We start from the raw sequence: 15,876 nt of genomic DNA on the forward strand, positions 1-15,876 counted from the left end.
CCCCCTCTTCATTAGAAGCTCCCAGAGCCGGGAGCCTGGCATTGTGAGCGCCACATGCTGTCCGCCCAGCTTTTCTCTCCTGGGCCGGGCTCTCTCCCTGCCCATCCCGAGGCTCTGAGGGGCTGCTGGGCTCAGGGCCTCCCTACAGCCGCCCGCAGAGCCTCGACCGGACCTCGGGCTCCCACAGCCTGGATGCAGGGCTCCCGCTGGGCCACCTGGAGACCTCTGTGAGCCTGGACACCCAGACCTCAAGAGCTCCTGTTCCCTGAATTACAAGCAAACCTGGTTTCAGAGCTACTGGTGGCTGCTTCCTACCACATGCGGAAAACTCGCTCCAATGGATGAGGATTAAGCCAAAGCACAGGGAGAGGCGAGTTGGGATGTGATGAGACAGACAGAGAGACAGAGCCAGACAGCGCTACTACACGCCTCTGAGCCCAAACGCAATCGTGTCCAGGCAACGGACGTCCTAACCCTTCCCAGGAACCTGGGCCTGGACCACTGCTGTTTGTTGTCGCTAAAGCAGCTTGGATTTCTGTCAACTGGGACCTGAGGCACTTGAGCAATAGAGCTGACAGCTGCGTCGTCGTTTTTCAATTGGAGTATAACCGACTTACAATACCGGTTAGTTCCGGGGGTACAGGGAAAGTGACTCGGCGGTTTGCAGGTTATACCCCGTTACAGGTTATGACAGGTTGGCAGGTGTCAGGCCCTGTGCTGTGCCATCTCCTTGTTTGCGTGGCTGTTGGATAGGGAGTAGTTGGTGTCTGCTGCAGGGAGCGGCATCCTTAAGGGGCAGGTGCCCTGAGCGAGAGCCCCCTGGGGGGGATGCGAGCTGCGTGCCTCCTCCTCGGGGGCTGCAGGACGGCGTGAGGGCCGGTGGGCTGAGCTGTTGGTGCCTGAGCTAGCGTCGGGCTGCCGCCCACCGCCACCAGCAGGGATCGTGTTCTTGACAACAAGACAAAGCAAAACGAAGCCTGGTTTCTCTTGAGAATATGCTCCAAGGAAGCAGTAGAAATTATTAACTGCATCAGTCTCGACCCAAGTGGCCATGTTTTCAGGAGCCTCTGGCCCAGACTGGCATTCAGAAAGCACCGCTCCTGTCCGCCCAGCGCTGTCATTTTGAGGGAAAGCTCTTGTGTGACTGAGCTGCAAGCCCCACTTGCCACCAGATAACTACGGTGATTCCAGGCAGGCTGTTTGGCTGATGTTTTTCCAAAAATGAACCAAGTGAGCCTTTTTTTTTTTTTTTTTTGGTTATGCCCGCGGCATATGGAGGTTCCTGAGCCAGCAGTCGTCACAGCAGTGACAATGCCAAGTCCTTAATTTTTTTTTTGGTCTTTTTGCATTTTCTAGGGCCGCTCCCGCGGCATATGGAGGTTCCCAGGCTACTGGCCTACACCACAGCCACAGCAATGCAGGATCCGAGCCACGTCTGCAACCTACACCACAGCTCACAGCAACACCGGATCCTTAACCCGCTGAGCAAGGCCAGGGATCGAACCTGCAACCTCATGGTTCCTAGTCGGATTCATTAACCACTGCGCCACAACGGGAACTCCTCAAGTCCTTAATTGCTAGGCCACTAGGAACCTCCCAGGTGAGCCTGTCTTTTAAGAAAGCAACAGACAGCGTTTATCGTCAAGGGCACAATTCAAGCTTTCGAAACAAAATTCAAACTTTGTAAAACTTGTATCTGCCCCGTGATCCTGGGGGCTTTCCTCCACCCAGACTTAGCTGATGCGGCCGGTGGGTATCATAGACCGGAATGGGCTGACCTTTGGAAGAGAGACGGAACTTAGTGAATCAACAGTCTCAAAATGATTAACGCATGCGGTTCCCAAATCACGTTCACACCAGCTGTTCAGAGTACAAGAGTCTGTAGCCGTCACTGGATTGTCAGGTGCCACAGTGCAGCTAACCTTTAGGAAACCACCACTGTCGAATTTTGGTGGAGTACCAAAGATGAATATTACAGCCATCCAGAAGGCTATTCAAATACTCCTCCCGGGAGTTCCCGCTGCAGTGCAGTGGGTTAAGAACCGGACTGTAGTGGCTCGGGTCACTGCAGAGGCACAGGGTGGATCCTCGGACGGGGACCTTCCACATGCCTCAGGTGCAGCCATTAAAACAAAACACTCCTTTTTCCAACCACGTATCTCTGTGGGGCTAGATAGTCTTCATACAGTTCAACCAGAATAACACATCAAGAGATGGGACATAGAGGCAGATGCGAGCATCCCTTCTTCCTAAGCAGAGAATAAAGAGCTGTGTAAAAATGTAAAAGGCGCCGTGCCTCCTTATTTTCCTGCTTGTAAAATACGACTACTTTTCATAAAGACGTCACTTGTTAACACGTGATGTTGGCATCGCTCTGTTCAGGGGAGTTAACACGTAACTGCGTTTTCAGAGGCTGACCCAGGAGTGCCACTGGCCGGAAGTCACTGCAGGAAACGGCCCTGGGGTCCCGCTGTTGGCCGGAGACAGGCCCAAGCAGAGCGGCTTCAGCACTGGGCCCGCGGGTCTGGAAGCCCAGGATGAAGGGTCCCTGGGGGCGGGCGGACGAGGGGAGCCGCTCGCGGCAGAGCCAGGGCAGAGCCAGGGCACCTTCGTTAGGCGGGGAGGGGCCGCCGTCGGTCTTAGAACAAGGCCGGGCTACGGCGTCGAGGGTCTTCGGGGGTTGAGTACATGGGGAGGCTAAGTACGGAACCACTTTTTTTTTTGGCCGAGGAGGCCTGTTTCTTGTCCAGATTGTTTTATCAGTTGACGTTTAAGGAGTTAGGTCCGGGGAACAAAGGTTTCTGGGCCTGGACCATCATGGGTGTTCCTCCGGCGCTCCCCTTGGTGTTTGCCGGAGTCCGTCTTCCGGAGAGAAAGGCCAGTAAGGCTAAACCCCTCTCTTGGCAGGGCTGCCCATCTCTGTTTCGTCGTCGCTCCCCTGGCGCCCGGGGGCGGGGGTGGGTGTACCAGCGCGAGTCAGGGTCTGCCCCGGGAGCCAGGCGCAGGGAGGAGCATCTGAGAAGTGCCTGGAGAGCCTGTGTTTGTGTCGGTGCCCAGGCTCCTCGGGACTCCTCCCGCTTCCCGAGCCTGTGCCCTCCTCCCAGCCCCAAACTCGCCCTCCTCCACGTCGGCGTCACGCTGCTGCCGAGCGACTCCGTATACTGACCCCGTCACCCTGTTTCTCCTTGGAAAAAGCTGTACTTTGCCTTCAGTTACATTTCCCCCCGAGGCGGGGGTTCCCGCTGGTTTAAGCAGCCCTTACTGACGACGCTGTGACATCTGCTGTGGAGCAGAAGCCGCCCCTCGAGGAAAGAAAACTGCGATCGCTTTGTGCGGTTTATCCAGACACTTCAGGAAATGCTACGCTGTGAGCAAACGTCGGGTTATTCTATTTGTCTTCACGGAGTTGGTTTTCAGAGGTTTCCCTAGTCGGTCATATTAGGAATTGTAATTCCAGTGAAGGGTTATATTTATTCATTGTGGTTACGCCTAAAAGATAGAGAGGGGCCGCTGCTTTTAAACCGTGTCCTGCTCTAGTCCGGCACTGCAGCGGTAAGGAGAGTGGACTTCTTAGGGGGGTCGGCAGCCTTCCACGCGCGCCCCCTGGGGAAAAAGCCCTGTGCCGGACCCTTGAGTGTGGGTGGATTATGAATGTGACCGGTGGTTAAATTGCACAACAGAAGTGAAAGGGTTTTGGAGTTTCCTTGTGGCACATCAGGTTAAGGATCCAGTGTTGTCCCTGCAGCGGCTCAGGTCACTGCTGTGGACCAGGTTCCATCCCTGGCCCAGGAACTTCCACGGGCTGTGGGCATGGCCAAAAAAAAAAAAAAAGAAAAGAAAAAAGTGAGAGGGCTTTGCGGGTTAACTAAGGGCCCAGCCTCCCACCTCTGAGTCAGTCAGCAGGTTGGCTTTGGTGAGTCTGGACGCATCAGGTGCAGTCTTCCCAGGTGATGGGATTCGAGGGCTGAGAAGCTGCGGGTTTGGGGAAGGAAGCCTCTGTGCTGTGGGTCACTTCCAGCACCAGGGGCACAGAGGCCAGCGTTCCAATACCGAGAGCAGTTCCCGGTGGACGGCCCGCATCAAAAAGCGGTGTCTCAGACTCACAGCGAGGGTTCTGCCAACAACCACATGAGCCTGGAAGAGGACCCACAGCCCTGGTGACCCCTTGACTGCAGCCTCGTGAGACGCCCAGCAGGGGACCAGCCTCACCGGGCTCATGTGTCTGGCCTGCAGGACGTGGGCGGCTGGGACAGCTCCCCAGCCGTGTCCATGAGTGCAGCCATGAGGAACCTTCTGCAGAGAAACTGGGAGATGATCGCGTGGGGCTCCAATGTTTCCGCACATCCAGGCTGAGGCCCTGGCTTTCTTCCAGAACGTCCTTTCAGGGAGGCGTGTACGGCCTGGAGCAAAGAGCAGGCGTGCTTCCTGCCCAGAATAACAGCGACGTGGGCTCCCTCCTGTAAGGGCACACTCAGCCCCCAGGGCCCCTGCCCCCCTTCTCGTGCCCCGGCGTGTGGAGGCCTGCGCAGAACGCAGCACCCTGGCTGCTGCTCTCGGGAGCCCGGGGCGGGCACAGGCGTGACCCGCGGCAGCACTTCCTGGCGGCCAGGAGAGGAAAGAACTGGATGATCAGCTGAAGCTGCAGCGTCCCGAGTGGGGTGCGGCCGGGTCAGTGCACCGCCCGGTGCCTGATCTTGGATGTTTCACGGGCCGAGAATACGGTGTTTATGTGCTGAAGTGGTTACTGTTGAGAGCTCTCTGGTGGCTGAGGGACACAGTCACTGCTGCGGTCGGGTTTGATCCCTGGGCCCGGCACCTTCCGCACGCCGAAGCTGCGGCCGACAAACAAACAATCAAAAGAGTAAGACGTGGTTGTGGTTGAAGGCCTGCCCGGCAGTCTGCATTTTGCCTCCCGGCCCACAAAGCCCAGAGGTTTCCCCCAGCCCTTCCCAGAGAGCCGGCTGCCCCCCGTGTCGGCGCCTGTCCACGTCCTCCGGGGCTCAACACTCCGCTCTTTCCCGGCTACCCCGTCACAGCCCCGGTGTGCTTTGCACGTGGCCCCCTGGGAGCGCCTCTCAAGCCTGGATGGAAGGGTCGCAGGCAGGGCTGCCGCGAGGGGGACCAATGGGTCTTTCGAAACCTCTGATCACCCTCGTCCGGGAACAGAGAGGGCCGCTCAGCGCCCAGCTCTGCAGGGACAAGGTCCTCGGCCACCGCAGTCGCTGCTGGCAGGACAGGGGAGGAATTCGGGAGGAACACGGGACAGCCGCCCCCTCGGGCCCTTAGAGGTCAGCCTCCGGAAGGACTTGAAAGGCCCCGGATGCGTGCGCCTCCCCCACACAGAAAAGCACTGAGTCGTGAGCTTGAGTTGCCTGCGCTGTGACCAGCAGTGACCTCTGACCCAGCGGGTGCCGCCCGCGGGCACCTGCCCGGGCCGCTCCCTCAGCCCGCGGGGCCTCTCCTGGCCCGAGTCCTCGGTGAGACCCTGAGTAGAGAGAGTCACAGCCTCACGCCGTGTGTTTTTCCTTAGGTCGACATTCAGGTGATAAATTCCGGTCACAGAGTACATTCTGGAGCCGCTGCTGGCTATTCTCGAGGAGTTCAAAGGACTCCCCTTCAAAGAGCCGTCCCCTGAGCCCCCAGCGGTCACGTGAGGAGGGTGGGCTCTTCCCATCTGATCCTGCGGCTTGAACTGGTTCTGGCGCAGGCGCCGGGTTCCGGGACAGCCTCCAGGGCGCCCCAATCATCCTGCTTTCCCTCAGTTTGCTTTCTTAGCGCAGAAAACAGTTCTCTCCCTCTTCTGAGGTGCAGTAGTTCCCCAGCCAAACGAGACCAGCATCGTTACTGCCCAAGCCGTGTTTTAGCGGCCCTGTCTACACTGACAGAACCTTGGGGCTAGGTGCTTTCCCCGAGCTCAAACCCCTGCCTTGCAACTTCCTGGCCTTGAGCAAGTTAGCTGAGCTGTCTGCACCCCAGTGGTCTCATCTTTGAAATGGGGCTGATAAGCCGTGTCTCCCCAGCCGGGACGGGGCAGCGTCACGCAGCACATGGTGCTGTCACCGTTTTCCAGGGAGTGACAAAGGGGGCACTAGAGCAGATCCAGAGGGCAGGCACTGTACCTCCCAGAAGGCCATTCAGAAGGCTTCTCATCACGCCCTTTCCATTTCTGTTCAGCAAACATTTGTCTTTATTTTTCGGCCTCGCCCGCATCATACAGAAGTTCCTGGGCCAGGGATTGAACCTGAGCCACAGCAGTGACAATGCTGGATCCTTCACCACTAGGTCACCAGGAACTCCTTCCTGGTTTGTGTTTTGAAGTGTAGGCTCTGCAAAGAAGGGGCTGCCAGGGCCAAGGTGGAAGCAGGACGCCAATTTCAGTGGCGATACAGAAGGGCTGCGTGGACGGAAGCGAGTGGGTTTGGGAGGGAGGGAGGAAAACGGCTGGCGACGTCTCCAGGGGCATCTTGAAGGACAAGCCGTGGATGTCAAGGAAGCAGCTGGTGGGCAGGCTCTCTAAGAGGACGTGCCGTCGCTGGAGCAGAACACAACCGAAGTAAACACGTGCTTTCCATCCATCATTTTCGCAAGTTCTAGAGCCAACCGTAAGCTTTGGGGCTGTGCTGTCTCGGAGTGCTCCAGTTAAAACCCCACGAGTTTCCTAGTTACTTGCTTCTTTGTTTTGTCTTTTTTGGGCCACATGTGCAGCATATGGAAGTTCCCAGGCTAGAGGCTGAATTGGAGCGGCAGCTGCTGGCCTACACCACAGCCACAGCCATGGCGGAGCTGAGCCGCATCTTTGACCTACACTGCAGCTTGTGGCAACGCCACATCCTTAACCCACCGAGCAAGGCCAGGGATCAAACTCAAATCCTCATGGACACTATGTTGGGTTCCTAACCCGCTGAGCCACAAAGGGAACTCCTCGGTTCCTTGTTAAAGAGACTGGGGTGAATGGCTGAAATAACCTGATCCTACTTATTAATTTATTAGAGCCGCTCCTGCAGCACGTGGAAGTTCCTAGGCTAGGGGTTGAAACAGAGCTGTAGCTGCTGGCCCATGCCACAGCAACACCAGATCCTTCACCCACTGAACAAGGCCAGGCATCACACCCGCGTCCTCATGGATACCAGTTGGATTCATTTCGCTTTACCGCAACAGGAACTCCCAACCTGATGCTTTTTAAATTGATTGCTTGGACGAGCTAAACCTAGCTTTATTGAGCGGCTGGACTTTTTTTTTAATTAGCTAAATTGATTAGAAATGCAAAGATTGGAAAGAAGCTTGTTTTTATCCTAGGACATACCATTATTTAGGGAAAGGAGATGGGATGAAAAGAGGGGAAAAGAAGCAAATTTAAAGTTATAGGTAATATTGCAGACTCTTGGTACAGCAAAAATCGGGAGGAGTTCCCTGGTGCTTCAGTGGGTTAAGGATCCCTCCTTGTTACTGCTGTGGCTCCCGTCACTGCTGTGGTGTGGGTTCAGTCTTTGGCTGGGGAACTTCTGCACGCCGTGGACGGTTCCAAAAAAAAACAAAAACAAAACGAACCAGGGGGGTGGACTGGAGCACAGTATACCCCCCGAGTAACTCCCGGGGTTCTACGTGGTGACCTGACCTGGCTTCAAGCTATGGCGGTGCCCCCGCATCCGAGGCATGGGCTTAACAAAGCTTTTTTTTTTTTTTTTTGGCATTTGTTTTCTTTGCCGTAAAACACAGTGTCACAAGACTGGGTGTTCAAGGAGACTGCAGCACCCACCACCACGAGGCCCCTGTGTGGCGCTGGAGGTGGTGGCACTCCCTGGGACACAGGGCCGGCCAAGCAGCCCATCCGCTGGAGGCCTTAGGCTCACGGAGGGCCAGGCCTCGCAGACTCCAAATCCCCCTCTGCCTCCTAAATCACGAGCTGACGGGCTGTGGCAGGGGACAGGGTGCCCCGCTCAGGTTCAGCTCCGTGTGGTCCCCAGGCCTGGGCCGAGCCGACGGGCACTCCTCGGGGACACCCGCCCTGCGCTCGAGCCCGCCGGCGGCGGGAAGGAGGCCCTCCGCCCGGGGCCTGAGCTCGTCCCGCCGCTGCTCGCCCCGCCCCGCCTCGCGGGACAAAGGCCTCCCTGCCCTCGGGCGGCCGCTCCCGGGGGCGGGGAGACGGGGGCGGGGCGGCCCCCGCGAAGGTCCCGGGTGCGGGCCTGGGCTCAGAGCCGCCCGGAGCAGGTCGAGGTCCGGTCGCGGCGCCCCCGGCTCCGCCATGGTGCAGGCCTGGTACATGGACGAGTCGGCCGACGACCCGCGGCTGCCCCACCGCACGGAGCCCGCCCGCCCGGTCGGCCTGGAGCAGCTGCGCCGGCTCGGCGTCCTCTACTGGAAGGTACCCGGCACGACCGCCCCGGAGGCCCCCACGCTCGCGCGCGCCCACATCGGGGCCCGAGGGCACCGCGCATGCTCAGCGGCGGGGTCCGGGTCGGGGGAGGCCGGGCGCGGGGCGCGCTGCGCATGCCCAGCGGTGGGTGGGCGTCGTGCGGGGCGCACTGCGCATGCCCGGCGGCGGGTGGTCGGCGTGTGGGCGCCCTGCGCATGCTCAGTAGCGGGGGGTCGGGGTCTGGGCGGGGTGGTTGGTTGGTGGGTAGGTTGGGGGCGGGTGTAGCTCTGAGGGGTAGGGTTGTCGTGGGAACTCGGCGCGGGTGGGTCCTCGGTTGCCCCAGTCGAAGGCCCGGCCTGGGGAGACGGGTAGGGGTCCCTGCAGGGCCCCGCGGCGAGGGCGCGTCCTCCGGGGAGGGCGCAGGGCCGCCCCCCGCAGCCTCATGGACGGTCCCGTCCAGAAAGCAACGTCACGTCTGTTCCGAGAGGAAAATAACTTTGTTTTGCAATAAAATCTGTCTGCAACCCGACACGCAGAAGGATCAAATTACCGCACTAAGGGGGTTTGGCTGTTTAAGAGCAAGAATGCGTGTATCCAAAGGACAAAACAGTTACTCCCCGAGCTCAAACCCGGTTCCCCTTGCCGTCTGGTTCTGCTCGGGGTGGTGAGTCAAAGGGCTGTCAAAAGGAAACTTTGTTTATCCTGTGCTTTTATTAATTAGTTTATTTTGCTTTTTAGGGCCGCACCTGCGGCATATGGAGGTTCCCAGGCTCGGGGTTGAATCTGAGCTGTAGGTGCAGTCTACACCACAGCCACAGCAACGTGGGATTCGAGCCATGCCTGCAACCTACACCACAGCTCATGGCAATGCCGGATCCTTAACCCACTGAACGAGGCCAGGGATTGAACCTGCGTCCTCTTGGACGTGAGTCAGATTTCGTTAATCTCTCAGCCACAATGGGAATGCTTATGCTTTTATATTTTTAAACTATTTTCTTTTTGGCCAGGCTAGGGGTCTGACTGGAGCTGCACCTGCAGCCCATGCCACAGCCACAGCCACAGCCACCCAGGGACCTTAACCCACTGAGCAAAGCCAGGGATGGAGCCGGGATCCTCATGGATACTAGTCGGCTTCGTTTCCACTCCATCACAGTGGCAACTCCCGCAGTAACATTGGTTCTGAGCTGCATCTGCAGCTTGTGGCACCGCCAGATCCTCCACGCACTGAGTGAGGCCAGGAATCGAATCCGCCGCTTCTCGGACACTGTGTTGGGTTCTTAACCCACTGAGCCACAGTGGGACCTCTAGACTGTAGATTTTTTTAAAAGGCAGGTAATAGAGACGGAATGGTAGAAACAGCAGTTGGGGCCAGGTGGTGGAAGGCCTCTGACTGCTGCCTGATGAACTGGGTTCTACTTGAGAGCCCTGGATTTTTTGGCCCGGGAAACAAAGTAACCAGAGATGCTGTGGAGAGAGGTTGGCCTGGGGGAGTGGACGGTGGCAGAAGAACAGGACATGGCATGTGTGGGGGGGACGTGGACAGGCCTGAGGCCATGAGAGCCTGCCCCGGGCGCCTGGCACTGGGACTAGGGTGGTGACACAGAGGCCCCCAGGAGGGACCGTTGGAGAGAAGCAGACTGGAGAGACATGAGGGTAGGGAGAATGGAAGAACCATTAAAAAGAAGGAAAAGAAGGGGAGGAAAGGTTATTTTAGGGTCGACAAAGGACTAGATGATACATTCGGAGTATCATCACATCAGCGACGCAGGCAGGGACTGTTTCCGCGTATTCACGTGACCTCCTTTGGGTTGTTGGTTGGTTGGTTGATTATTCATTGCTTTTTAGGGCCACCTGGAAGTTCCCAGGTGAGGGGTCCAACTGGAGCTGCCGCTGGAGGCCTACACCGCAGCCGCGAGGAATCTGAGCCTCGTCCGCCACCTGCACCTCAGCTCACGGCAACACAACGCCAGATCCTTAGCCCAGTGAGCGAGGCCAGGGATCGAACCCGCATCTTTTTGTTGTTGTTTAAACTCTTTTAGCTGGATGCTGACAAATATGAGAATGATCCAGAATTAGAAAAAATCCGAAACGAGAGAAACTACTCCTGGACGGACATAATTACCATATGCAGAGACAAACTACCAAACTACGAGGAGAAGGTAAGGGCTCGAAGCTCAGGGCAGAGGGGAGTCCTTATATTTGCTGCTAATAAACACGAGTTTGCTTCCTGTTTTAACGTCTTCGTTTGGGCTTTGTGTCAGAGTGATGCCGCCTTCGTAGAATAAGCTGCCGTCTCGCCCCTCCTTGTCAGGTTTTTGGAAGCGTATGTGTCAAATGGTTTTATTTTTTTCCTTTATCGTTTGGCAGATGAGCCAGGGAAGCCATGTGGGTCTGGAGCTTTCTTTGCAGGAAGGTTTTTAAGCTGTGACTCCCATTTCTTTACTAGATACGGGACCATCCAGCATGTCTGTGCCTTCCTGAATGACCTTGGGTGGCATTCGTCCCTTGCATCCGAGGGTGCAGGTTTATCGGCAGAGAGTTATTGAGGCGCTTCCATCGTTGTCCTTAACGCACCGCTGTCTCCTCCGCTGCTGAGCCTGGTCATTTGCCGCCTGCCCTCCTTCTCCCCGTCGGGCTAGAGGGGAATCCGTTTGACTGATCTTCTCCAGCAGCTTCTGCTTTCACTGATTCTCTGTGTCGTTTCTCTGTTTCCTTGAAGGCCACGCTTGTCTTTTTTTTTTTTTTTCTTTCTTCTACTCACTTTGGGTTTAACTTGCTCTTTTCTAATTTCTTCACGCGGAGGCTGAGGTCCCTGACATGACACCTTCCTTCGTTTTTAATTCAGGTGTTTAGTTCTGTTAAACGTCCCCTTCGTGGGCTGTTTTAGTGGCATCACACAAGTTATGTTTGGTATTTTCATTTAGTTTAAAGTTCCTAATGTCCTTTTTGATTTCTTCGCTCAACCATACGGTTTTCTTGATACGTGTCTGTTTGCAATTATTCGGGCATCTCCCAGAGATTTGTCTCTCGTCGGTCTCATTCCACGGGGTTGTGGGAGCTTTGAGGCCTTGGCACGCGTTGAGATTTGCCTCGTGGGTCAGGCTGTGGTCCGTCTGGGTGACCGCGTCGGGGGAGCTCGGGTGGAGCGTGCTCTGCGGTCGGTGGACGTTTTCTCTGAGTGTCACTTGGGTCTGGTGGGTGGCGGCGCTGCTCCGCTCAGGTGCGCCGTGTTCAAGACGCTTCCCTGGGCGCTTTCTCGGTGCTCGGTGTGGACTGTCGGCCTGTGTCCCAGGATTGCCCTTGCGCTGAGGTCTGCCTTGTCTGCAGGTAGCGCAGCGCCTCATGCTTTCTTTCCATCCGTGTTGACTTAGGGTCTTGTTCTCTAGATTCTTCACTTTTAACCTTTTTACGTCTTTGTGTTTAAAGTGGGTTTTTCCTGCAGACAGTACATCTAGTTTTTTGTTTTCTGCTTCTAATCTCTTCTGACCGTCTTTTTTTTTTTTTTTTTGGTGTGTGTGTTTTGCCATTTCTTGGGCCGCTCCCGCAGCATATGGAGGTTCCCAGGCGAGGGGTCGCATCGGAGCTGTAGCCGCCGGCCTACGGCAGAGCCACAGCAACACCAGATCCGAGCCGCGTCTGCAACCTACACCACAGCTCACCGCAATGGGGGGTTCCTTAACCCCCTGAGCGAGGCCAGGGATCGAACCCGCAACCTCATGGTTCCTAGTCGGAGTCGTTAACCACTGCGCCACGACGGGCTCTCCGAGGTTCTCTGGGGTTAAGATGTCTGTCCTTACTTGGAATTTCACGTTTCCTGTCTCTCGTCAGCATCCCTTTGTCTCACGCACCGGGGGCTCTGTTGCGGGTAGCGGGGTCGCTCTATGGTCAGCGTCTTCTAGGTCAGAGTGAAACCCTCTTCCTCGCGCAGGCTTCCCTCTCCTGTTTTTCTAAACGAGCCTTATTCTCTGATCATCTCCTGTTCGCCTGAGGTTTCCTCGTGGCTTTTGGCAGGCGGCCTGCACAGACGGTGCAGCTGCCCAGGGCAGTGGCCCCAGGGGACCTGGCCTCGCAGGAGTGGCTCCCCTCCCCTCCTGTTGGTTGACACCTGCCGGGCTCACGGACCGGCCCGTGGAGCCACGCATTCCTCCTGGTTGGCGGCCGTTTCTGCCTGGTCCGTTTGGATGTTCGGATGTGTCCAGACTTGGCGCGGGGGCGCCCGTCGCAGCGGCCTGTCCCCTGCCTCGGCCCTGTCGTGCTGCGAGCTTCCTGCGCGCCTGGATCGGCGAGTCCGGGCTCTTGCACTGGAGCCAGCTGTTCTTCTGGGAGCCAGCACCGGGTCCCGGAAGCCCGGATGGGTGCCTGGCGACCTTGCTGCCGCACTGGGGTCCTTCACAGAGAGTGAGTGTGTGTGTGTGTGAGTGTGAGCGGGCGAACTCCGGTTCAGACGGAGACCTTGACCTGCCCTCCGACCCCTCAGGACTCCCCTGTCTATCCCCGGGTCTCTGTCCGTCCCGTCCCCCCCCCCCTTGCCGGTCACATCAGCCGTCCGTCCACGCGCCGGGGTCCCGGTGTGCCGGCTGTGCGCTCGCCGTCCCCTGTCCAGTGGCATCTCAGGCTGCTCGGTGCTTCTCTGGCTGAGGACAGAGCCCCACGTCCGCCTACGTCTACGGGCTGCTCTTCCTTCTGCGTGTGAAGGGGGGGCCTTCGGGTTGAAGGTCTGGCGCGTAGGGCTGGATTCTAACGGTGAAGGTTATTCTGTGTTTCCTGTAAAATTCTGTCAACTTTGCTGTGTATTTGAGGGTTTTTTCCTTTTTTTTGGGCCTTTTTTAGGGCTGCTCCTGTGGCATGTGCAGGGTCCCAGGCTAGGGGTCAGATTGGAGCTACAGCTGCCGGCCTGCACCACAGCCACAGCAACGCCGGATCCTCAACCCACTGAGCGAGGCCAGGGATCGAACCCGCAACCTCATGGTTCCTAGTCGGAGTCGTTAACTGCTGAGCCACGACGGGAACTCCACACTTGAGTATTTTTATTATAAAATGTTAGAGGGATGGAGACCTGGGGGACGTGGACGTCGGTTTGGACAAGCGGAAAGCGTACTCGAGACGGTGACCTCCTCCTCAGAGGTCATGTGGCTTCTGACGTGCTGGGGGGTCAGCGTGATGCCATGTGCGTGTGGTCACGTGATGGTGTGGGTCTGGTCACGTGATGTGTGCGTGCATGGACTTAGCGTGACCCCGTACGGCACGTTCCGAGCCGGAGCCAGGGTGTCTGTGTGGCGTCTCTGCACATCCGAGCTGCGTGGTGTTGGGCGGGTGAGCCGGCTTCTCTGAGCCGCTTCCCTCCTCTGTCCGGTGGGGGTGATGGGGCGCCCCGAGTGGGTTAGAGAGGCGCTTCGGACGTTGCCCGCCCGCGCCAAGTGCTGTGTGGGTGTTTGTTCTTTGTTGCACGGACTGTTCTGGCTCCTGCCTCCTCCGCGTGTGCCGGCGCGTCGCCCTGGCAGCGCCCGTGTCTGTCGGCCCCTGGCTCGGGCCGGCTCGGGCAGGGGGCAGGGGCAGGGTGGGTCCGGCCACCGTGCCCCCTGGGCCTCCGGTCCTGACGGCCCCTCCCGCGCAGATTAAGACCTTTTACGAGGAGCATCTGCACCTGGACGACGAGGTCCGCTACATCCTGGACGGCAGCGGCTACTTCGACGTGAGAGACCAGGACGACCGGTGGATCCGCATCTTCATGGAGAGGGGGGACTTGATCACCCTTCCCGCCGGCATCTACCACCGCTTCACGCTGGACGAGCGGGTAGGCGCGGGCGGCGGGCGGCGCGCGGCTCCCTTCACGAGCAGCTGGGTGTGGCCTTCCCCGCCCCGCCCTAGAGTCCTGGAGACCGGTGGTTCTTAGGTTCTCCGGCTAACCTGGGGTCTAGGTTTTGAGTAGACGACAAACGCAGGGGGCCGGAGAGCCGGGCTTGGGGCAGGGACGCCAGGAGAGCGCCGTTTCTCCCCCTGAAGGGGCCGGGCCTGCGTCTTAATGATCTGGAGACGTCGGGCCGCCCAGGGCCCGCAGTCGCCGCTCTCTCTCCTACCCGGGGAGTGGGCTCGTGCACGCGGGGCCGTGTCCCCCTTTTCCGTCCCTGCGCTCCGTGGCCCTGTCCTCCCAGGGCGCAGGGGCCTGGTTCCCGGGAGAGCGCCGTGCGCCCCTGCGCAGGGACCTGCTCTGTTCCCTTGATGGTGACCCGGAGGCGGGCACACCGGGGCCCCGGGGCTTTGGCTGCTGTAGAAGGTGCCTGAGGCACAACCTGCCCCGTGGGTCATGTGGTCCTGATGTGAGCTTATCTGGAGGAGGTGAACCTGGATGGACAGGTAAGCACGTTGCAGGTTTCCGTGCCAGGCGGCCGCCCCGTGGGCAGCGGGCTCTCAGGACCCCGCGCCAAGGGAAGCAGGTGGGCGCAGGCGTCTTTCCCGTGACAACGCGCCAGGACCCGGCAGGGGCAGCGGGGAGCTGCCTGGCCCGCGGTCTCAGCGCTGCCGGCCGTGTTCGTGTGTTTTCCAGAACTACGTGAAGGCCATGCGGCTGTTCGTGGGCGACCCCGTGTGGACACCGTACAACCGGCCAGCCGACCACCTGGAGGCCCGCGGGCAGTACCTGCGGTTCCTGGCGCAGTCCGCGTAGCCCGCCCCGGCTTCCTGGTGCAGGTCCGCTGTGGTGGCCGCAGGAAGTCTCCCGTTTTCTCCTTTTTCTGGCTGCAGCCGGAGGCTGGGGGGGGCTTCCCTCTCAGGATTGTTTGATCAGAGTGCGCGCTGATGACTCTGACTCGTCCCCGGCAGCATCTGGGCAGATCTGCCGCTTTTCTCTGGCTCGGGATCGGTGGGTCGGTGGCCCTGGGTCCGCTGGTGCCTTCAGCTCTAACCCAGCGAGTTTGTCGCCCCGAACGCCGACGCTTCGCTGCCCCGTGTAGGCCTGACTCTTGGCCTCTAAGCAGATGCCCATCCATCAAGGCCACCTGTGTGTGTGTGTGGGGGGGGGTGACAGCAGTGACAGGACCTGCCGGGGAGGAGACACGGGGGGGCTGGTGGGGGAAGCTGGGGGACAAGCTGGTGTGTTGGGGGGACGCTTACTTGCTGATGCCACTTCTCTGTTCCAGATAACGTAGCGCCTTAATTTTCTGCTTGCGGCTTGGGGTTGCCCTGTATGTACTACAGCGCATTAAAATCACCCCCTTCATGTAAACTGGGTGACGGGCGTGTGTGTCGTTCATTTATATCTTATCTGTTCAGTGTTTGTTTCCTGGAAGATTTTCTAGGTTCAGCTCCCTCATGCTGCGTCTCTTATAGTCGAACTTTTGCAATTTTTTTTTTTTTTTGTCTTTTTAGGGCTGCACCCATGGCACGAGGAAGTTCCCAGGCTAGGGGTCGAATCAGAGCTGCAGCTGCCGGCCTGCACCACAGCCACAGCCACAGTAACACGGGATCCAAGCCGCATATGCGACCTACACCACAGCTCACGGCAACACCGGATCCCCGACCCACTG

The 15,876-nt window shown here is 58.4% G+C and overlaps 1 protein-coding gene across 1 annotated transcript; it reads left to right on the forward strand.

Moving 5' to 3' along the window:
- Nucleotides 1-8,155: 8,155 nt before the first annotated feature.
- On the forward strand, nt 8,156-15,580 carry ADI1 (acireductone dioxygenase 1). Its single transcript, XM_047782713.1, has 4 exons — nt 8,156-8,362; nt 10,393-10,512; nt 13,968-14,147; nt 14,898-15,580. Exons 1-4 carry the CDS (start codon nt 8,243-8,245, stop codon nt 15,015-15,017), a joined length of 540 nt encoding a protein of 179 aa, XP_047638669.1. The 5' UTR covers nt 8,156-8,242; the 3' UTR covers nt 15,018-15,580.
- The last annotated feature ends 296 nt before the right edge of the window (nt 15,581-15,876 follow it).

The sequence above is a fragment of the Phacochoerus africanus genome, chromosome 5 (assembly GCF_016906955.1).
Source record: "Phacochoerus africanus isolate WHEZ1 chromosome 5, ROS_Pafr_v1, whole genome shotgun sequence".
In the NCBI taxonomy this organism is placed as follows: Eukaryota; Metazoa; Chordata; class Mammalia; order Artiodactyla; family Suidae; genus Phacochoerus; species Phacochoerus africanus.